The sequence below is a fragment of the Rana temporaria genome, chromosome 2 (assembly GCF_905171775.1).
Source record: "Rana temporaria chromosome 2, aRanTem1.1, whole genome shotgun sequence".
Lineage (NCBI taxonomy): Eukaryota > Metazoa > Chordata > Amphibia > Anura > Ranidae > Rana > Rana temporaria.
The window spans coordinates 444,463,422-444,487,903 of NC_053490.1; the positions used below are offsets into that span (position 1 = coordinate 444,463,422).

At 46.6% G+C, this 24,482-nt stretch overlaps 1 protein-coding gene across 1 annotated transcript in view; it reads right to left on the reverse strand.

The window, feature by feature from the left end:
- Positions 1-24,482, reverse strand: part of CCDC92B (coiled-coil domain containing 92B) — a 79,151-nt gene that overhangs the window by 44,347 nt on the left and 10,322 nt on the right. Inside the window, exon 2 of the mRNA XM_040338451.1 lies at positions 13,245-13,392. Within this exon, the coding sequence (XP_040194385.1) occupies positions 13,245-13,374 (130 nt within the window). The 5' untranslated portion in view covers positions 13,375-13,392. The remainder of the gene's footprint in view (positions 1-13,244; positions 13,393-24,482) is intronic.

Consider the following 24,482-nt stretch of genomic DNA (forward strand, 5'->3'; position numbering starts at 1 on the left):
ACGCCCGACCCGCCGAAGATGGACGCCCGACCCGCCGAAGATGGACGCCCGACCCGCCGAAGATGGACGCCCGACCCGCCGAAGATGGACGCCCGACCCGCCGAAGATGGACGCCCGACCCGCCGAAGACGGACGCCGGACCCGCCGAAGAGGACACCCGACGAGGCCGCAGAAGGACGCCGGACCCGACGAGGCCGCAGATGGACGCCGCGCAAGACATCAAAACTGTAAGTACAAAACAACAAAAAATCTTTTTTTCCCACAGGATTGGGGGCCACTTTGGGGGTGCGCGGTATACGCCAGAGCGCGTTATACCGCGATAAATACGTTAACAGTTCTGTTCTGACAAGAACACAATATACTGTAAGTGAATGGCACGACATAAAGCAATTGCTGAAGAGTTAGGTTGTACCGACATAACTTCTGAGTGGAATTTCATCGAAATGCACAATCCTGTAGTTGGTTCTTAGACCCCTTTCAAACTGGGGTGGTTTTTAGGCGCTTAAGCACTGGAAATAGCCTTTGCTAAGCACCTAAAGACCACCTCCCGGTTTAACAGGACAGGTTCCACTCAGAACAGACCTCAACATGGTCAACCAAAGAAGTTGAGTGCAGGTGCTCAGCGTCATAGCTGCAGAGGTTGAAGGGGTGCAGGGTCAGCCTGTCAGTGCTCAGACCATACGCCGAACACTGCATCAAATTGGCCTGCATGGCTGTTGTCCCAGAAGGAAGCCTCTTCTAAAAATTATGCACAAGAAAGCCGGCAAACAGTTTGCTGAAGACAAGCAGACTAAGGACATGGATTACTGGAACTGTACTGTGGTCCAATGAGACCAAGATAAACTTATTTGGTTCAGATGGTGTCAAGCGTGTGTGGCGGCAACCAGGTGAGGAGTACAAAAGACAAGTGTGTCTTGCCTACAGTCAAGCATGGTTGTGGGAGTGTCATTGTCTGGGGCTGCATGGCACTGAGAAACTACAGTTCATTGAGGTAATCATGAATGCCAACATGTACTGTGACATACTGAAGCAGAGCATGATCTCCTCCCTTCAGAAACTGGGCCGCAGGGCAGTATTCTAACATGATGATAACCCCAAACACACCTCTGAGACGACCACTGCCTTGCTAGAGAAGCTGAGGGTAAAGCATGTCTCCAGACCTAAACCCTTTTGAGCATCTGTGGGGCATTCTCAAATGGAAGGTGGAGGAGCACAAGGTCTATGACATCCACCAGCTCCGAAAAGTCACCATGGAGTAGTAGAAGAGGACTCCAGTGGCAACCTGTGAAGCTCTGATCAACTCCATGCCCAAGAGGGTTAAGGCAGTGCTGGAAAATAATGGTGGCCACACAAAATATTGACACTTTGGGACCAATTTGGACATTTTCACTTAGGGGTGCACTCACTTTTGTTGCCAGCGGTTTAAACATTAATGTCTGTGTGTTGAGTTATTTTGAGGGGACAACACATTTCCACCGTTATACAAGCTGTACACTCACTACTTTTCATTGAAGCAATTTCTTCATTGTTGTCACATGAAAAGATATAATAAAATATTTACAAAAATGTGAGGAGTGTACTCACTTTTGTGAGATTCTGTATGTGCCACTTTGTGTTGGTCTAGCACATAAAATCCCCAAAAAATAAATGTGATGCCGCGTACACACAATCATTTTTCGGGTTGTAAAAAATTAAGTTTTTCAGGCTCTAGAAAAAAAATGAAGTTTTTTTCAACTTCATCATTAAAACGGCCTTGCCTACACATGATCGTGAAAAAAAAAAAAAAAAATGCTCTAGCGGTGACGTACAACGCGTACGACGGCACTATCTTTAAGTTCCATTTGGATGACCCCACCTTTTTGCTCTGCTTTAGCTGATTTTGTGTTAGTAAAAGACGATTTGTGCTTTTCTGTCTGTTACAGCGTGATGAATGTGCTTACTCCATTACAAACGGTAGTTTTACCAGAACGAGCGCTCCCGTCTCATAACTTGCTTCTGAGCATGCGCGGATTTTTCACGTCGTTAAAGCCCACACACGACCATTTTTTACAACCCGAAAAACGACGTTTAAAACATTGTGAAAAAATAGAGCATGTTTGAAAAAAAATTTGCCCGTTTTGCCCGAAAAATTATCTGAAGCCCACACACGATCGTTTTAAATTACATTTTTAAAAAACTTCGTTTTTTTACAACCCGAAAAATGATCGTGTGTACGCGGCATGAGTTTTTGGTTGTAACATGACAATATGTGGTAAATTTCATAGGGGTATGAATACTTTTTCAAGGCACTGTAGAAAGCAAGAAGTATAAAAAAAAAAAAAAAAAGGGGGGGGGGGAAATCAACAGAATTCACGTATACACTGTATCTTTTGCCACAAGCAGAAAACCAGGGTGGGCTCAATCTTGCTTCTGTGCTGTAAATATTTTTAACCCATTTGGCAGTGAGCGTTTTTTTATATGAGGGGGGTCTAGGGATTTGTCATATGGCAATACTCTATAACAGAAAGCTCAGGCAGTACATGGAACAACATTATAACTGGTGTGATTTATCATTTGCAGTACAGTGAATCTCACCGACATGAAAGCAGTGTCCTTGGTAAAAATCAGTACCGGTTCAGTACACTAAGTTTATATGTAACCAGCAAAACAGACCCGTTTGTTGATTGATACAATGCCCCAGCAACCACTTGTCATTTATTAAAATCTCTTCCATGTTTGCATACCCACTTCACGCTATACTCCACTGACGTGTCTTTTATGTCTATGGAGAGGAGATAAAGTAAAAATCACAAAATATGAAAGCTTTGTGTTTGCAGTAAGGAAAAATTGAGGTCCATCATAAGAATACATAGCTGTGGATCTTAAAGTGGTCCCTTCCTTAGCCAAGGCAGGTCAAACTAAAAGTACAGTAAAACCTTGGTTTGAGAGCGTTTTGCAAGACAAGCAAAATGTAAAAAAAATAAATTGGACTTGATATACAAGCGATGCCTTGATAAACAAGTAGCGTCAAGTCACAACTGAGTATAAAAGAGAAGAGAGGCGCCTTTGAGTGTAGCAATACAGTTACATTTAATGAAGGTACAAGATTTAGCAACTTACATGGTTGATGATTAAAACAGGCACATCTAAGTATGCAGGCATCCGGGGTCAACTGTCCACATAGACCGTCCTCCTAACCGCCATTGACGTTGTCCCTTCCACGCTGCGCTCCACCAGCGGTTCAAGCCTCGCTTTCAGAATGCTCTACTGCCGGGTTGTCTTCCCGGTTACTATTGCAGACAGGTTTACCAGGATACCTGCATACTTAGATGTGCCTCTTTTAATCATCAACTATGCGAGTTGCTAAATGTTGTACCTTCAGTAAATGTAACCATATTGCCACACTTAGAGGTGCCTCGATTCTATTTTATACTCTGTGGCTCCTGCTGGATTTTGCTTCTAAGGCCCCGTACACACGGTCGGACAAAACCGATGAGAAAGGACCGAGGTTCAGTTTCATCGGTCCAAACCGACCGTGTGTATAGCCTATCGGTCGGTTTTCCCAAGGTCCAAAATTTTAAAACATGCTTCAAAACCGAACCGATGGTGCGATCGGTCCAAACCGATGGTTAGTACAGAAAAGCATCGGTTCAAAACCCGCGCATGCTCAGAATCAAGTCGACACATGCTTGGAAGCATTGAACTTCGTTTTATTCAGCACGTCACTGCAATCTGACCCGATTGGTTTTTGGAATGATGGTGTGTACGCATATCAGGACGTCAGGCCACTTCAGCAGTGAACCGATGAAAACGGTCCGTCGGACCATTCTCATCGGTTTGGAACGATCGCGTGTACAAGGCCTAACCCTCTTGTGGAGGCTTCAATTTGTGGATGGACATTTTATGGTTACACAACCTATCACATTGCTTCAATCTTTTTATATGGACTATAAACTGAAGGATTTATGAATAAAATGGTTGTGGAACGCATCATTTGGAGTTTTCATTATTTCTTATGGGAAAGTTTGCTTTGATATAAAAGTGCTTTGGATTACAGCATGCTTCCGGAATGAATTATGCTCGCAATCCAAGGTTTTAGTGTATCAGTTAGGTGAACCTGTGCTCAGACTATGCACAGTAAAAAAAATTACGTATTCTAAACAAGCAACTAAAGCACTTTAAGCAAGCCATTAATCACGCTCGTATCTGCAGGCATTGTGGAGAAAATCATCTTCAAACTTCACAACAGAGGCACTAAAATCATGACTACTTTCCTTGTGCAGTGACATGAGTTTAAGCGAGGTGTTTTTAGCGAAAAAATTTTGCAACACACTGCAACCCACCTTAAAGCGGAGGTCCCGCGAAAGATAAAAAAAATATTAAAAGCCAGCAGCTACAAATACTGCAGCTGCTGACTTTTAATAAATGGACACTTACCTGTCCAGCGCGCCCACGATGTCGGCAGCAGAAGACGAGCAATCGCTCATCTCTCTTCTGCCCCCGCCTCCATCCTCAGTGAGGGAATCAGGCAGTGAAGCCTTGTGAGTAGCGCATCGCTTTGCCAGTGGTCCCAGCTGTCTCCTGGGACCAGTGTGTTTCCCAGAAGGCAGCGGGGGGGGGGGGGGGTGTCTCCCCAGAAGTTGGTGCAAATACCTATTTTACAGGTGCATGCACCACCTCCCCCCTGAAAGGTGCCAAATCTGACACCGTAGGGGGGGAGGGTTCCAAAAAGCAGAAGTTCCATTTTTGTGTGGAACTCTGCTTTAGGATAGTGCTGTGGTGTGAACAGGGCACATAGAACATTGTGTTCTGTGCCCTGCCATGGAGCCCCCCTTAAAGGAGGAAACATTGGAGACTTATTTGAAAACCGTAATTCTATGCGATAGGAATAGTAAGCTGGAGGCAGTATATGTGTCCAACGTATCCACGAGCCTAACGAGTCAAAGTATCCCAGCACACAGGTATGTGGTATGTTACATAATGCTGTGCTAAAAACAGTGGGGTAGATGCACAAAGAAATTACGCCAGCGTATCTATTGATACGCCGGCGTAATTTCAAAATTCCCGTGTCGTATTTTTGTTTTGAATCCTCAAAACAAGATACAACGGCATCTCGGCTAGATCCGACAGGCGTAGGTCTTCGTACGGCCTTCGGATCTTAGATGCAATTTTTCGGCGGCCGCTAGGTGGCGTTTCTGTCGTAATCCGCGTCGAGTATGCAAATTAGCTATTTACGGCGATCCGCGAACGTACGTCGGCCGGGCGCATTTTTTTCCGTCGTTTGCGTTCGGCTTTTTCCGGCGTATAGTTAAAGCTGCTATATGGTGGCGTACTCAATGTTAAGTATGGCCGTCCTTCCCGCGTACAATTTTGAATTTTTGGCGTTGTTTGCGTAAGTCGTTCGCGAATAGGACTTTGCGTAGAATGACGTCACCGTCGTAAGCATTGGCTGGTTCCGGTTTAATTTCGAGCATGCGCACTGGGACACCCCCAGGGACGGCGCATGCGCAGTTAAAAAAAAAAAAAAAAAAAAACGTTGATTACATCGGGTCACGACGTATTAACATAAAACACGCCCCCATCAGAGCCATTTGAATTCCGCGCCCTTACGCCGCGAGAGATACACTACACCGCCGTAACTTATGGCACGGATTCAAACCGATGTATGTGGATCTGCCCCAGTATTTATACTGTAGATGCAATTACTGCTTAAACATCTCAATAATTTTGGGCATTTCCAAATTATATGCAATAGGTCTCCCTGGTTGAAGCCACATTTCACACAGCAGAAACCATCTCTCAGACCAATTCTATGCAAGAATTCAGGAGTATGTTAGGCTTTATGTAAAATAAGAATTGGAATTCATCTGAGTAATGAAAAGGGGACTCTGCCACAGCTTTTGTAAAATTTCCTACCAAGTTTCGTCACCTAGGTCAGTCTCCCACGTTGGTCTATATCTTAAAGGGATAGCAAAAACAAAAAGACAAACAATTTCCACAGGCTTTTGTGCAGCAAGAGATACAAAATAAGTCCATTGGATACGTAAAAGTACGGTATGTTTTATGGATAGAAAATGAAAAAAATTGTATGAGGCTTAAAATACAACTACACACAATTCTAAAAACATGAGCTCTGGTATATATACCCTCTATGTTACACAGGATGTCATTGTGGCTTCTCAAATCTGACCATCTTCAAAGCCAGTAAGTACATGCTTCTTCCTTCTAAATATGTCTGCAGTTTATTCTTTCCATGTAAAAAGAGAATAGCAGGCTATCACCAGAACATTAAAAAACAGAAAGTACAGCGCTCAGTAAACAATGACAGCCAATATACAGTTAAACAATATTGGTATAAATAACCGTGACATATGTGAAAGATAATATAAATAAAAAAGGAAAGTCCATAAACATAATCCTCATCCGGCTGAATGAATGAAAAAAGTTCATGAAGTGCTGATAAGTGAATAGGGGTGAATCAAAGATCCTCCACCGGAAAGGACACCCAATTAGTGACATTTTTGTCGTGAGGTAGACTGTAAACGGAGCGCGTGTTACCACACCGGGCGCCAACGGCTGCTGCCTATCCTTCCTCGGGAGCTGTGAGAGCTTCCCTCATATTTCTCTACAGCTTGAATGGGCATTGATTTACTGGAGTGTACATGGTTTGGAATTGTCCCATGCATCTTCCAAATCCAGATATAGTCCTATCGGGAAGACTCTAAACATCCCTGAGCCTTATAAGACCGCTGCAATAACGGTCAATCCATCTGGTAAGGAGACTACTTTTTCACTAATTGGGTTTCCTTTCCGGTGGAGGATCTTTGATTCACCCCTATTCACTTATCAGCACTTCATGAACTTTTTTCATTCATTCAGCCGGATGAGGATTATGTTTATGGACTTTCCTTATTTATTTATATTATCTTTCACATATGTCACAGTTATTTATACCAATATTGTTTAACTGTATATTGGCTGTCATTGTTTACTGAGCGCTGTACTTTGTTTTTTATTGTTTTATTTACTTTGGTATCTTAAGTAATTAGTACTAGCAGCTTTACATACACTCACGTGTGTCTTTTATTTGTTAGCGCAGTGTTTTTTTCTTCCTTTCAGGATAGAAAAACTTTTTTTCATTTTATTACCAGAACATTTCCAACTTTTCTTATGCACTTTTCCTACAGCAGTAATTACGCAAGCTTATTTACAGGCGCCCTATGCTCTAGTCTGAAGGCTGCCTGGTTGCACTTAAAATTGAAATCCTAACCTTCAGGAGATATAAAAGCCACCAACAGAAAGGATGGCCAGATAGACGAAGAGCCTACTCAATGCAGAGCAACTGTCTGAAATAACAAGTATTTCCTAAGCAACCATGAATTGCTGTTGGGAATTGGAAGGCGGGGAATGGTGCTTTGAAGAGAAGATATCACTTTGTCCTGAATGGCCAAAGTGAAGAAATCTCTTTTAAAGCAAAACGCTGGTCAACTTGGGAAAATAACCAACAGATCCAGTAATTTATTGCAATAAGACAGCCTGGAACTAACTGAAGTGAAACTTGAGTCAGAATATTAAAGTCCTGATAGATCACATCAGGCTAGCTTCTTTTGCAGGTATAGCTATGTAAAACATTAAAAATAAGTGCATATACTGTGTAAAATTCAGTAATTCATGGTTTCACCCTGCTGTGCACATGCTCAGTTGCTCTCAATTCTCGGCACTGTGCCTAAAATTTAGAACCACTAAGAGCCAGATCAGTTGACAGCTCTCTAGACAGACTCTAGAAGGAACACAGATTAGGGTAGGGAATGGCCTGCCTCATTGGCAGGGTATGGACTTTAGCAGGCTTCGGTCAGCCTTTCACACTGAGGCATTTTTCCAGGCAATTTTGGGCTAAAAATAGCGCAAAAAATAAACGCATTGAAATGAATAGGCAGCAGTGCTTTACGGGCACTTTTAACCCTTTATTCAGCTGCATACAATCAAGGCTGTAAATACACACATTTAAATTAAAGAAAGCGAAAACGTTTGAGACCAAGTTGGGGGGAGGGGGGATTCTCAATAATAAAGGGACTGATCTAGGCTTGAACAAAATGGTGGTTGTGACAAGACCCTTTCTCGCCCGGTTCTGCTCTCCCGACACTCCTCTGCTACCAGTGAGTCAGCTTGCAGATTGCAGCGTCTGATGGTCCAGTCATCCAAGGTTCCGGGGTCCAAACTACAGCTATGTGCCGTTCAGACCCATTAAGAACAAACACCAGGCAGGCTGTATGTAAGTTCAAACAGGACTCTTTATTTTCAAGTACACAGCACACTTTTATACAGAATTTGGAACATCCCACTCCCAACAACCGCTTTCCTATTGGTCAATTGCCAAGTATGCAGTTTTCACTCAGGTCCTCCTTGACCATGCAAATGAGGACTTGAAATAGTCAACAGGGATTGGCCCAATAGCTTGGATAGAAAGGCTTATGTGTATTGAGACAAAAGCCCCAGGGGGCAATCAATGTACACAATAGCCAGCCACAGAACAATGGGACCGTCTGGAGAGTGAGTTAGCCTTAAGACAGGGCAGAGACCCTTTTGACTTAATCAGTTACAACACAGTATTGGCATCACACAATAGAACATGGTATGTCATTCCACATCTTTAGACAGACGGTCTTCAGCTTACTTAGCATCTCAAACACAGGTGTCCCTGCATTGAACAAGCCAACAGCTTGCAATATCCCTCTCCTGTGCAACAGATGTCAAGCAGAAACACCCCAATATTTCAAGATCCATGACATTACTTCCCCTGGGAAACAGTCCAACAGCCGCAGTGGGACCCAAACGGGTCAACTCGAGGATGTTGGAAAAGTAGTCTTAAGGTTCCAGGACTGTCCGCTGGGATGACCCATCTGCCTTCCTGTTTTGAGGTCCTGGCCCATAATCGGACGGCAAGAGGCTCACATTCAGTCCTCTCCAAAAGCCCCTGTCCCGGCTAGGTCTGTCACACATCTCTCCCTTTGGCAGGAGACTAACACTGGGAGAGATCCCAATTCCGGTACCCACCCAGTACCCCAGATACCTTGTCCCAAACAGAGCATTACTCACCCAGCAAATCTGCCTCTCTCGGAGAACACGCCTGCCGCTGGGGAGAGGCCTGGACTGGCCCTTCTCCCTGGAGTCCTTTCAGCCGCTGGAGAGAAGACAGGGGGGCTGGGCTCAGTTCATCATGCTGTTGGGGACCTGGGCCAACTGGCCACCATTCCTGGGGTATACCAGTGGAGACTGAAGTCCCATCCACTGATGCTAGGTGAAAATCCCCCGGTGCTTGCAAAGCAAAGCCGACATCCTCCTGTCTCAGTGCCGCACCATTTTCTGGGGTTGTGTCAGTGGAGATCGGAGTCCCATCCACTACCACAGGAACCCCCTCTTCTGTTAGTTGAGAGCAGAGGCCCGGGGCACTCTGCTCTGTTGCCAGCTCTTCCGCTGGGCTGCTGTGAGTGGAGACCACAGTCCCATCCACCGATATCCGCTCAAGCTGTAGTCGTGTGCAGCAGCCAGTAGCATCCTGCCCTGCTGCCAGTGATTCAGCTGGGAGTAACAGCTTTACTACCTCAGCTTGTTGCTGGGGAGGGGGGCCAACCGCCCCGGCTCCCTGGAACTCCACAGTTGGTCCCAATGCTGGGCAGAGATGGCTAGCATTCTGCCCTGTTGCCAGCACTTCTGCTGGGGGTGCATAATCCATAACATCCTCTGAACAGTCCATACATTCTGTAATCTGTGGCTGGGGAGTAATGGCCATCTTCTCACCCTGAGCCTCCGGAACTGCCACAGGGGTGGGGCAGAGGTCTTGATCCCTCTGTCCGGTGACCAGCGCTTCAGCTGAGGAAGTTCCTTGTAACTCCACAAATACTGCCCTTGGTGCTGGGCAGAGCACAGTGAAGTTTGGCCCTGATACCAGCTCTTCTGCTGGAGGCTCCCCAGGTTGTTCTTCCTCAGCAGAAAAGTCTATCAAATCCCCTGTCTCTACAACTGGTGTCTGGGGATAGAGGTTCATCATCTCCTGTCCATGGAACCCAGAAGATGCTATGGGTACTGAGCAGAGGTTAGCAGAGCTCGGCCCTGCGGTCAGTACTTCAGCTTTGGGAATGGCAACCCCCCGATTTTCCACTGCCGATTCATCAGCCAGGATTTCAGCGTTGTCAGCTGATATTTCCTCATAGTCCCAGGTAAAGGGAACCTCACCCTGCTGCTGAGCGGAGTCTAGCAGCTGTTTGTAGGCGATTTCCAGTTCCCATTCCTGAGCGGCCAGGAATTCCAAATCTTCCTGTAACCAGTGCACTTCCGGGACATTCAGTCTTCGCTCTCTGTGCTCCATTATGTCCTCCAGACGCCACTCCCGATTGCTCCCAAAGTCGGGATCACTGGACATCCTCCAATACAATAATCCCAGGCCATCATAGCCAAAGCCTTCCGTGGGGCTGTCATCCGTTGACCACGGGCACTCTTGGACTACATACCACCGGAGGGCTCTGTAGCTCTCGTCCAACCGCATCTCTTCCCGGATCAGCCTGCTTAACTCTGCTGTCCACTCCTGCATTGGTTGTTCCCCCAATAACAGCATCCGTACTTCATACTGTGACCAGTACCTTACATGGATGGAGGGGAGAGCTTTTCCCTGGTGTCGCTGCTCACGGGCTAGCGCTTCTTTCCAGAGTTCGCAGCGGATCGAATCAGACCATCCAAGCAGGACCTCTTCTGATACTGGTCCTCTACGCTGTATCTGCTTCTCTCGCAACCTCCTTCTGAATTCCTCTTCCATGGTTACTGGTATCTGTACCTCTCCTTTTTTTCCCTTTGGTGCTGCTTCTTTAGGCGTTGTCACCGATTGCCGTATTTCTGCAATTCTCAGCTCATGTTGCCGCTCTCGTTCTCTCTGTTGCCGCTCTCGTTCTCTCTGTTCCTGCAGCCGGACGTCTCTAATGGTATTCTGTATGATGGTCTCTGATGGGTTAGCACCATATAATGCCAACCGCTGTTGAACTCGCTGCTGGAACAAGTCTTCAACTGACCGGGGTCCTGCATCACCATCCCTCTGATCCATCTCGGCTAGCGTAATGATCAGGTTGGCCTTGTTCTTCCCACCGGTCCCTCCACGGCTCTCAAGCAAGTCTTTTAGCATGGTCTCCTCCAGGCTGCATAGCTGGTCATTCATGGTGGTGGTTTGGAGTTGTCCCAGTAACTGGAGAGCAAATCCCACTGCTGCCACCAATGTGACGAGACCCTTTCTCGCCCGGTTCTGCTCTCCCGACACTCCTCTGCTACCAGTGAGTCAGCTTGCAGATTGCAGCGTCTGATGGTCCAGTCATCCAAGGTTCCGGGGTCCAAACTACAGCTATGTGCCGTTCAGACCTATTAAGAACAAACACCAGGCAGGCTGTATGTAAGTTCAAACAGGATTTTCAAGTACACAGCACACTTTTATACAGAATTTGGAACATCCCACTCCCAACAACCGCTTTCCTATTGGTCAATTGCCAAGTATGCAGTTTTCACTCAGGTCCTCCTTGACCATGCAAATGAGGACTTGAAATAGTCAACAGGGATTGGCCCAATAGCTTGGATAGAAAGGCTTATGTGTATTGAGACAAAAGCCCCAGGGGGCAATCAATGTACACAATAGCCAGCCACAGAACAATGGGACCGTCTGGAGAGTGAGTTAGCCTTATGACAGGGCAGAGACCCTTTTGACTTAATCAGTTACAACACAGTATTGGCATCACACAATAGAACATGGTATGTCATTCCACATCTTTAGACAGACGGTCTTCAGCTTACTTAGCATCTCAAACACAGGTGTCCCTGCATTGAACAAGCCAACAGCTTGCAATATCCCTCTCCTGTGCAACAGATGTCAAGCAGAAACACCCCAATATCTCAAGATCCATGACAGTGGTCTACTGCAGGAGCCATGCTGGAGGCAACTTACAGCATAAAATAATGTTGGTAACATAATAATTATGTGGAATGTATGTTATTTTGTTAAAGAACATTGTTATCAAACTTGATGGGTAAAGTTCAGTCTTGTGCCGCGATCACACACACTCGGAATTTCCGACAACAAATGTTCGATGGAAGCTTTTGGTCGGAAATTCCGACCATGTGTAGGCCCCATCGGACATTTGTTGTCGGAATTTCCAACAAAAATTTGAGAGTCGTTTCTCAAATTTTTCCGACAAAAAAAATCTGTTCTCGTAAATTCTGATCGTGTGTGGACGATTCCGACGCACAAAATTCCACGCATGCTCAGAATCAAGTACGAGATGGAAACGCTTGGTCTGGTAAAACGAGCGTAATGGAGATAGCACATTCGTCAAGCTGTAACGGTCTTAAAAGGATGAGGCTTGAAGCTAAGGCCCCGTACACACGACCGAAAAACTCGACGGGCAAAACACATCGTTTTGCTCGTCAAGCTCCTTGTTCGGCTGTCAGAAAACTCGTCGAGCCAAATTTTCCCATTGCCCAACGAGGAAATAGAGAACATGCTCTCTATTTGGCTCGACGAGTTTCTCGGCGAAAAGTGTACACACGACCGGTTTTCTCGTCAGAATACGTCTCCCATCGAGTTTCTTGCTGGATTCTGCCGAGAAAACTGGTCGTGTGTACGGGGCCTGAGACTGGTATTGAACTAGTGACGTCGTACGTGTTGTACGTCACCGCGTTCTTGACGTTTGGAATTTCCGACAACATATGCGTGACCGTGTGTATGCAAGACAAGTTTGAGCCAACATCCGTCTGAAAAAAAAATCCAAGGTTTTGTTGTCGTAATGTCCAAGCGTCTGTACACGGCATTAGAATCAGCAAATTCCTGCCTTCTTTTGGGCCTTTGTTGACCCTGGTAAAACATAGCAGGTCAAATGACAGGTCCAATACCATGCGTCCACTATGTTAAATACAGTGCTCTCTCTCAGCTGCTCTTCTGATGCTGCCCATATCAGTACTTCAGATCCCTGCAGCCAATCCAAAAGCCATTTACAGGAAGTTTGGCCACAGTAAAGAAACTGCATCAGAGACAGGCACAGAAAATTCAGGTAGGTCTTTTACAATAAAATTAATGTAAAGTTTAGAAAGAAATCTCATATTAAGAATATAAAAAATATAGTTTTGGAACATGGCTCCCTGCTGGTGATGACGGAAGACTATTTTGCAGAAACAAAGCCTCAAGACATACAGTGGAAGAGTAAAAGTGAAGGGTTGGAAATGCGTGGAAAGCTTACCCGTGCAATGCTTTTGCAGTCTGAGAATTTCCAGGTGAAGATCACGCAACAGATCCAGCTGTTCTTTTTTAAGAAATGCAATATTGCGCTCCACGCTTTGGATTTGCTGTTTCAAGGGCTGTGTCTCCATTACAGCGAGAGTCAGCTCCTATAAAAAAAGAGAATTTCATAAAAACTTTAAACAGGAAGACAAGCATTAAATACACTAACAGGCTTCTGTATTTACAGACCTACTTTGCAAAGCGGGCATAATTTCTGCTGCTTCTGTAACGGTTGTCGATTTTTATGAGGCTGGGTTGATAGCTCAGCGCCCAATCCCCACTCCTGTGTCAGCAAAGGCAGGGGACCACACTAGAACCAATTTCTTCAGATGCCAATTTAAAGTGGAACTAAACCCTCTATTCCTTTACAGCCAAGAAAGCTTCCATATTAGCCTGGTTGATCTGCAGTTTCCATAGTCCTGCACATGAGATTAGCCATTTGACGACTTGACAGTTTGGTTGACAGCACAAGCATTTGTAACACTTATTCACGGCATGCTTTGAATGGAACCGCTTTAAGAAACAATTTAATTGATGGCTTTAGCTCCACTTTAAAGGCTAGGTCCACCAAATCACAAAAACTTTCAGTCATAGGTATAGTCTGGTATGCAGGCTTGCTTTTATTATCTTTTGAGGACCTCAGCACCGACATTCCCATACTATATTCCCCGACTCTATGCCTAACCACCTTAAAGCGGGAGTTCACCCAATTCGTTATTTTTTTCTATTTTCCCCTTAGCTTAATGCTCGTTTTGTCTAGGGGAATCAGCTATTTGTTTTAAAATATGATCCGTACTTACCCGTTTTCGAGATGCATCTTCTCCGTCGCTTCCGGGTATGGGTCTTCGGGACTGGGCGTTCCTTCTTGATTGACAGTCTTCCGAGAGGCTTCCGACGGTCGCATCCATCGCGTCACTCGTAGCCGAAAGAAGCCGAACGTCGGTGCGGCTCTATACTGCGCCTGCGCACCGACGTTCGGCTTCTTTCGGAAAATCGTGACACGATGGATGCGACCGTCGGAAGCCTCGCGGAAGACTGTCAATCAAGAAGGAACGCCCAGTCCCGCAGCCCATACCCGGAAGCGGCGGAGAAGATGCATCTCGTAAACGGGTAAGTACGGATCATATTTTAAAACAAATAGCCGATTCCCCTAGAAAAAACGAGCATGAAGCTAAGGGGAAAATGTGTTCGCTATGGGTGAACCTCCGCTTTAACCACTTGCCGACCACTGCATGCCGATATATGTCGGCAGAATGGCAGCGTATCCTTTAAGAAGCCGTGCAGCAGGCGCTCCCGTCACACTCTTCGTGACCGTGCCCGTGGGCCCCACGAACTTGATGTTCATTGCCGGCCTGCGACTGTGTAACGGAGCGGCAGAACGGGGGGGGGGGGGGTGCTTGTGTAAACAAGGCATCTCCCTGTTCTGCCTAGTGACAGGACACCGATCGTCTGCTCCCTGTCATCGGGAGCAGTGATCAGTGTCGTGTCACAGGTAGCCCAGCCCCCACAAAGTTAGAATCACTAACCCCTTCCTCGCCCCATAGTGGTTAACCCCTTCCCTGCCAGAGTCATTTACACAGTCATCAGTGCATTTTTATAGCACTGAACACTGTATACATGACAATGGTCCCAAAAAAAGCGTCAAAAATGGACGATGTGTCCGCCATAATGTTGCAGTCACAAAAAAACAAAAACAAAAAACTAACCCCCATTATGTAGAAGAATACATATTGGCCTAAACTGAGGAAACATTTTAATATTATAGCTTTTTTGTTTATAGCGCAAAAAATAAAAACCGCATAGGTGATCAAATACCACCAAAAGAAAGCTCTATTTGTGGAAAAAAAAAAAAGAATGTAAATTTTGTTTGGGAGCCACATCGCACGACTGTCCAATTGTCAGTTAAAGCGACACAGTGCCGAATTGCAAAAAATGGCCCAGTCATTGGGCAGCCAAATCCTCTGAGGCTGAAGTGGTTGCTCTACTTATCTGCTCTGTGCAATGGTTTTGCGCAGAGCAGCCCAAACCTCCTCTTTTTGGGTTCCCTGCTGGCGCTACTGGCTCCTCTTAGAAAATCTCAAGCAAGAGAGAGTCCCTGCATTCAGACACAGCCCTGGATCAAGATTAGGCTCAGATAAGGCCCCTTTTACATAGGCAAAATGATTAGGTTTTTTAGGCGGACTTGATCAGACAATCCATTGCCCTCTATGGAGCAGCAGGTGTCAACGGAAAAGTGTCCATGTACACCCGCTGACATCTGATCCACTAAAAACAGACGTCTGGCGGATCGGATGACAAATAGACTAGAGATCCATTTCCATCTAACCACCCCCTAGAGCAGGGGTGGCAAACACAAGGCCCGCGGGCCGAATCCGGCCCGCCAAGCCTTGTCATGTGGCCCGCCAGCCTCCACCGCTTGTTCCAGTGCCAGTGCCGCACAGCGGGAGGTAAGCGGCACCCGCGGCCTGGACAGGGATAACACAGGTCGCGGCCGCCGCTCACCTACAGGCCGCGCCTGTGTCATCTCCGGGCTCCGGCGCGGCTGACTGGCTGAGCTGTGTGTCTCTCTCTCACACACAGCTCAGCCTCAGAATCCACGCTGACAGTTCAGCTCGGACACCGCTCCTCCTCTTCCCGCCTCTCTACACTGTGTGGCACGCCCACACCCCCTGTGTCTTCCCCGCTCACACATCCCCGGGAAAATGTGAAGGAAGATGCAGGCAGCCTGCCCCTGACCCTCCATCCTGAGGTGAGTAAGCTCACCCTCTCCCACCTCCCAGTGTATATATTAAATACATTTAAGGGTTACTCTGTGGACTCTGGTGCAAGAGGGTGGCTTTGGTGGGCAGAGCCCCCCTTACATCAGAGTTCCCCCTTTACATCAGAGTCCACAGCATTACAAGGGGGTCTGTGCGGACTCTGATGCAATGGGGGTCTGTGCGGACTCTGATGCAATGGGGGTCTGTGCGGACTCTGATGCAATGGGGGTCTGTGCGGACTCTGATGCAATGGGGGTCTGTGCGGACCCCTGAATTCCTGCACTGTGTAAGTAGCATAATCCTGACGTAATCCTGAACTCTGCATTCTGTATGTAGTGCGACCCATATACAACTGGCCCTTTGAGGGCAACCACACTGCTGATGCGGCCCTTGATGAATTTGAGTTTGCCACCCCTGCCCTAGAGGAAAGCGTGCTGTGTCAGTGTCCCCTCTGCATCAGGGGAGCAGACATGGACCCGTCATCCACCTGCTCAGTGGGAGGGATCTCTGCTTAACGGAGTCCACAGTGTTAAAGAGCCCAAAGTATTTAGACAAGGATCCTAATCATAGAAGGATGCATTAAGCCTCGTTAAATCGTGTTTTACACCTTTTGAAGGCGTTTGACGTCGTTACAGCTCTAACGCTGGAGCTTCAGAACGCACTAGTCCTGTTTTTTTTTTTGCAGCTTGAAAACGGCTATGCCATTTACAGTTCAGAAACTTCATGGTGGGCATGAGGCCATAGGCGAATATGGAGAGGCGTTTTTAAGCTGCAAAAAACACCCATAAAAGTGGCTGTAAAAATGTCCGTGGGAATGAGGCCTAAAAAAAAAAAAAAAAAAAAAAAAAAAAAAAACACACCACACTTCCATGCTCTGTGCAGTGGTTTTGCAAAGACAAGCCCAGATCCTCCTCTTTTAAGGAATGTGCATCTTGGAAATCACTTGCACTCTAGTAGGCATAATTAATCTCATTAGGATGGTTTATCTACCAAAATGTCTTTATTACTTTAGGAATACACCAGTTCTTGTACAGCACATATTCTTCAATAAATTAGACAGTGTTTCTACTTGTGTCACTTTATTCTTGCCCTTACCTGTTCCAACTTCAATCTAGCCCCCGCATGGGCAGCACTTTTGCATTTTGACCACTTGTTAAAACTGAATAAAAACTATTGAAACAGATATGCCTTGATCTATTCTAAACCATCCCACTGTAGCTCTGGCTGTATGTTTAGAGTGGTTGTCCTGCTGGAAGGTGAACCTCCACCCCAGTCTCAAGTTTTTTGTAGACTATCAGGTTTTCTAATAAGATTGCCCGGTATTTGGCTCCATCAATCTCCCCATCAACTCTGACCAGCATTCCTGTCCCTGCTGAAGAAAAAACATCCCCACAACATGATGCTGCCACCACCATGTTTCACAGTGGGGATGGTATGTTCAGAGTGATGTGCAGTGTTAGTTTTCTGCCACATATAGCGTTTTGCCTTTAGGCCAAAAAGTTTAATTTTGGTCTCTTCTGACCAGAGCACTTTCTTCCACATGTTTTCTGTGTCCCCCACATGGCTTCTTACAAACTGCAAACAGAACTTCTTATGGCTTTCTTCTTGCCACTCTTCTTCCTGTGGACAGATTCTCCCACCTGAGCTGTGGATTTCTGCAGTGCTTCCAGAGTTACCATGGGCCTCTTGGCTGCTTCTCTGATGAATGCTCTCCTTGCCCGGCCTGCCAGTTTAGGTGGACGGCCATGTCTTGGTAGGTTTGCAGTTGTGCCATACTCTTTCCATTTTCAGATGATTGGGTGAACAGTGCTCTGTGAGATGTTCAAAGCTTGGGATATTTTTTTTTTTTTTTTTATAACCTAACCCTGCTTTAAATTACTCCACAACTTTATTCCCGACATGTCTGGTGTGTTCCTCGGCCTTTATGATGCTGTTTGCTCACTAAAGATCTCGAACAAACCTCTGAGGCAGGGGTGTCAAACTGGCGGCCCTCCAGCTGTTGCAAAACTACAAGTCCCATGAGGCATTGCAAGGCTGACAGTTACAAGCATGACTCTCACAGGCAGAGGCATGATGGGACTTGAAGTTTCGGAACAGCTGGAGGGCCGCCAGTTTGACACCCCTGCTCTGAGGGCTTCACAGAACAGCTGTATTTATACCGAGATTAAATTACACACAGGTGGACTCGATTTACTAATTAGGTGACTTCTGAAGGCAATGGGTTCCACTATATTTTAGTTAGCGGTATCAGAGTAGAGGGGGCTAAATACAAATGCACGCCACATTTTTCACATATTTACTTATATAAAAAAAAAAAAAAGTTGAAAACCATTTATCATTTTTCTTCCACTTCCCAATTATGTGCCACCTTGTGTTGGTCTATCACATAAAATCCCAATACATTTACATTTTTGGTTGTAACATTAAAAAATTTGGAAAATTTCAAGGGGTATGGATACTTTTTCAAGGCACTGTATCAGAGGACTTGTTTCCTCTGTGTATCACCCGAGGATAGTCACCTTGATGTGAGGGCTTAATTTAAATTTACCAACATATGGGGTCACATATCACTATTGAGGTTTCCCTTTAAGAATAGTCTAATGCCGCGTACACACGGTCGGATTCTAACACAACTAATGTTCAATGGGAACTTTTTGTCGTAAATTCCGACCGTGTGTAGGCTCCATGCGACATTTGCTGTCGGAATTTCCGACGACAAAAATTTGAGAGCCGTTTCTCAAATTTTCCGACAAGTTAAATTCCGAGCGTGTTTACACAAAATTCCGATACACAAAATTCCATGCATGCTCGGAATCAAGCAGAAGAACCGCACTAGCTATTGAACTTCAACTCATTCTTGACGTTCGCAATTTCCGGCAACATTTGTGTGACCGTGTATGCAAGACAAGTTTGAGCCAACAGCCGACGGAAAAAAAATCCACGGTTTTGTTGTCGGAATGTCCGATCGTCTGTACGCAGCATTACTGTAGATCAGTGGTTCTCAACCTTCTAGTGCCGTGACCCCTTGATAAAATTTCCCAAAGTTGTGGGGACCCCCAACAGTAAAAAAAAAAAAAAAAAAATTGTAGCGTGGGTTGTCAGCACCCAAGGCAAGACGAGTAATTTGCACCCCTAACCCACAGACATTTAGCGCTCCATTCCACTCGTACAATATTAAATCCCCTTAGGGTACAGTTTAGAATGTACCACTCTTTCTCTTTGTTCTTCTTTTATCTCTCTCTATCCTAATTTCTTTTTTTTTTTTACCATCTTTCTTGTACTCTTATTCTTTCTCTCCCCTTTTCTTTGTTCCTCCCCCTCTTTTCCTTTTCCTTACATGTATTCTCTGGGGCAGATCCACAAAAGGATTACGCAGGCGTATCTATTGATACGCTGGCGTAATTTTAAATTTCCCGCGTCGTATCTTTGTTTTGTATCCACAAAACAAGATACGACGGAATCTGGGATCGATCGATACGACAGGCGTACGTCTTAGTACGCCGTCGAATCTTAGATGCAATTTTTCGGCGGCCGCTAGGTGGCGTTTTCGTCGAAATCCACATTGAGTATGCAAATTAGCTATTTACGGCGATCCACGAACGTACGTCCGGCGCATTTTTTATGTCGTTTTCGTTCTACTTTTTCCGGCGTATAGTTAAAGGTGCTGTTATGAGGCGTACTCAATGTTAAGTATGGCCGTCGTTCCCATGTACAATTTAGAAATGTTTACAATATAGAAAAGCCGCGCGGCTTTTCTATATTGTATTTTTTTCTGTTATCACACGTTAGCTGCTGCCTGAGGACTGTGTTGTGGCAGCGCGGTTTTCCTGTTTCTAGAAATTTTTACGTCGGTTGCGTAAGTCGTTCGCAAATAGGGATTTGCGTAGAATGACGTCACCGTCGTAAGCATTGGCTTTTTCCGGGTTAATTTCCAGCATGCGCACTGGGATACCCCCACGGACGGCACATGCGCAGTTAAAAAAACAACGTAGTTTACGTCGGGTCACGACGTATTAACCTAAAACACGCCCCCATTACATCCATTTGAATTATGCGCCCTTACGCCGCCAGAGATACACTACGCCGCTATAACTTACGGCGCAAATTCTTTGTGGATTCGGAAAAAAAAAAAAGTTATCTTAGATACGCTGCGGCCAGCCTATTAATGCGCCCAGGTATGTGGATCTACCCCTCTATTTTTACTCCTTCTCTTACTCCTTGGTGGGGAGTTGGGATGAGTGGTAGTGCTGGGGAGAGTTCTGATGAGCCAACTTAGGTGCTCTTGATCAAGGTCATCTGCTGATCTAAGAACTGTCATAGGGACTTTGAATGGATACTCACTGTGTCTTCGGGTTGAAGTGTCTCGTAGCAGTGACACCTATGCCAAAATCAGGAGATAGGGTCTCCTCCAGCCCCTCCCACTTCACATTCCTCACCAGTCAGCTGACCTCTAGTCTCTGCCCCCCAACCATGCTGTGAACAGAATGGGCGGCTGCGAAGAGACTGAGTGGGCGGGTGTGGGCTCCAGGAACAGCCCTGCTGGGTGGCCGTGAAAAAGCTGGGAGAGCAGCGCGGGCTTCAAGAACAGCCCAGGATTCGGTGACCCCTGGCAAATCGTCATTTGACCCCCGAGGGGGTCCTGACCCCCAGGTTGAGAACCACTGCTGTAGATAATGGCTGTTGCAATACTGAAACATAACTAGAACATTTGTATAGGCACACTAGAAATGACGACACTAAAATACATTACCAATCAGTGGAAGGGATTGTAAAAGGTGCCTGTGCAACAACTCTATTACAAATAGAAGTGGGTCTCTTCACTGTGACCTTAATATATCAATTTGAGTTGAACACAAGATCTACTGAATCTCCAGCAAGCATCGTTTGAGTAAACATAATTCTGATGAACAATATGGAGCAGAGATCTATTTCTGGATGTGCAGCAGAAATTGCTTCTTTCAGGAAGTCACTTAATGATACTACTCAAGTTCACATTAAATTTTGTTCCAGCTCAAGATAAAATCAATATGATGCTGCCCATTCAAGCAGCAAAAAGAACAGTTGAATCCTTGCCAATCATTGCATGTGCACACCCTGTAATCAGCTATAGAAATCTAAAAAGGAGTGAAAATATAACAAATTTACATTTCTGTCCTTCGGCCCCTTTTATACAGGCCAGGCTCCGCTCCTATCCCCCGCCATGCTCCACACCTGTCCCCCGTCGTGTAGTGCTCCGCTTCTGTCCCCCGCCGTGTAGTGCTCCGCTCCTATCCCCGCCATGCTCCACACCTGTCCCCCGCCGTGTAGTGCTTCACTCCTGTTCCCCCGCCGTGCTCCGCTCCTGTCCCCCGCCGTGTAGTGCTCCACTCCTGTTCCCCCGCCGTGCTCCGCTCCGGTCCCCCGCCGTGTAGTGCTCCGCTCCTGTCCCCCGCCGTGTAGTGCCCCGCTCCAGTCCCCCGCCGTGTAGTGCCCCGCTCCAGTCCCCCGCCGTGTAGTGCTACGCTCCTGTCCCCCGCCGTGTAGTGCTACGCTCCTGTCCCCCGCCGCGTAGTGCTACGCTCCTGTCCCCCGCCGCGTAGTGCTCCGCTCCTGTCCCCCGCCGCGTAGTGCTCCGCTCCTGTCCCCCGCCGCGTAGTGCTCCGCTCCTGTCCCCCGCCGCGTAGTGCTCCGCTCCTGTCCCCCGCCGTGTAGTGCCCTACTCCAGTCCCCCGCCGTGTAGTGTTCCGCTCCAGTCCCCCGCCGTGTAGTGCTCCGCCCCAGTCCCCCGCCGTGTAGTGCTCCGCCCCAGTCCCCCGCCGTGTAGTGCGCCGCCCCAGTCCCCCGCCGTGTAGTGCGCCGCCCCAGTCCTCTGCCAAAATTTTGTTTGGGTACAGCATTGCATGACTGTGCAATTACCAGTTAAAGCAGCGCAGTGCCAAATTGTAAAAAGTGCTCTGGTCAGGAAGGGGGGGGGGGGGGGAGTTTAGGGTAAAACCTTCCGGGGCTGAAGTGGTTAAAGAGGAATGGTCAACATCAGCTTTTACTCTTTAGCAAACACTACAGGGGTCGATTTACGAAAACTGGCGAGTGCAAAAACTGGTGCGGCTTTGCATAGAAACCAATCATCTTCCCGTTTTTAGCTTAAAGGAGTTTTTTTTTGCCTAAAATTAATCTCTGCAAGGTAGACAGACAGAATAGTGTAATGATTCTGTTAAAAAACGAGTAAATACCTATTAAATGCCTTCATCTATATCACCTCCGGCGTTCTAGTTTCTGTTCTCTCATTCACTTCCTGTCTTGCATCGCTCGTTTATGCAAGAACTACATTTCCCAGTATGCATTGCGGCACGCCCAGTAATTCACACCTCCTTGAAGTCTCTGAGGCCCCGTACACACGTCCGAGGAACTCGACGTGCCAAACACATCGAGTTCCTCGTCGAGTTCAGTGTTGAAGCCGCCGAGGATCTCGGCGGGCCAACTTTCCTCATTGAACAACGAGGAAATAGAGAACATGTTCTCTATTTGGCCCGACGAGTTCCTCGTCGGCTTCCTCGCTGAAAAGTGTACACACGACTGAGTTTCTCGGCAGAATCCAGCTCTGATCGAGTTTCTGGCTGAATTCTGCCGAGAAACTCGGTCGTGTGTACGGGGCCTAACACGTAGAGAGCGTCCTGCCGCACAGATGTAGTTCCCAGGAGGGGGCGAGCACGTCACTGACCACCGCAGTAAAGCCTCCCTTCACGGTGGTGAGTAACAATCAGACAAGCAGGAAGTGAACAGAGAAGAAATAGAGCAAAAAAGAACAATGAGGAAGTGAAAAGAGGAATGTCTGCAGGTAAAGGATGCTTATTATGAAAAAAAATGTTTTCCTTCACAACCCCTTTAATTGAACAAGCTGAAGTTAGAAGCTGATTGGCTACTATGCAGAGCCGCACCAGATTTTTTACTCTCCTGTTTTAGTAAATCAACCCCACAGTGTTATCTAGGAAGCATTCAGATGCTATAAACATGACAAACTCTCATTTCCCCATTTTAATACATAAATCTCACATCTGCTTGTAGAAAACAAGGCTTTGGTATATGAAAGGTAACCCTTTCATCACCACGGTGCGCAATAGTAAAGCTTGATTACAAACTGCGTCATAGAATCCCCCCCTTTCCCCAGTATAATAAAGCTATCGCAGCACTTTAAGCACAGAGATGCAACTCTATTTGAGCTACCGTTACATCGTTTTTCTTGCAAGTAATCTGAAAATAGTGTTTAAACAGACAGAAATTATTATACCAATTAATCAACAGATTTAATCAAAGCCATCCTATGAAACATCTTCTGAGAAGCACACTGCATCACCTTCATGTTTCATTCATTGCGCTCGCTATTTAACCTTTTCCATTCAGTAGGAAGGTTATCCTACAGGATGAGGACAGGGAATTCTACAGAAACAGCAGGAGGCATCTCCTGACTCTCCTAATAAATCCAGCCATTCTACTATTTGGAAACTAAAGTCACGACTCACTGGAATCTAAAGTTTGTTGAGATTTTAAGTGAATTCTTAGGATCCAAGTACATATTAATAAAGGCGGTCCCCGGGTTACAAACAATATTGGGGTCTGTAGGTTGTTCTTAAAAAGGTTGTAAACACTCCTGTTTGTTTCACCTTAAAGGGGAGTTCCAGCCTTTTTATGTTTATTTCATGTTTATTATGTTCCAGCCTTTTTATTTTACAAAAAGTGTAGCTGCTGGCTTTAAATAGACACTTACCTGTTCCACTGTGCAGCGACGCGGCCGCCTGGAGCTTCGCTCCTTTCCCCCCAATCTCCGCTGGCGCCTCCATTCTAACTGTGGGCACCCGGCCGTGACAGCTTTTGGCTTCACGGCCGGGCACTCACTGCGCATGAGCGAGCGGCGCTGCGCTCCCTGAGTGGACAGGCGATCGCCTGGGACCAGTCACGTGTCCCAGGTGATCGCCTACAGGGAGGGGCCGCCTAAGGCGATATGAGGAGTTGCCTAAGCGGTCCCTGGGCGGAAGGAGGAAGTGGGACAGGAAGTCCCATTCCTACTGAAGCCCCCACTCCCTCCCAAAAAAATGACATGCCAGACGTGGCATGTAAGGGGGCAAGGAGTGGTTTAAGCGGAAGTTCCACTTTTGGGTAGAACTCCGCTTTAATGCATCCTATGCATTAAGGTGAAAAAAACATCTGACAAGTACCGTCCCCCCAGCCCCCATTTTACTTACCTGAGCCCTGGAATGTCCCATGACGAGGATGTGCTGCATCTTTGCCCAGGGGTTCTCGGCTCTTGATTGATAGCAGCGCAGCTATTTGCTCCCGCTGACGTGGGCGCCGGGGCCAAGTCCTGCATTTGGCGGCTATGGATGCCGAGTGCTGGACTTGGGAGCGTACCCGCAAGATAACACCTGTGCAAAACGAGCTGCACAGTGAAGGGAAGTATGACACGT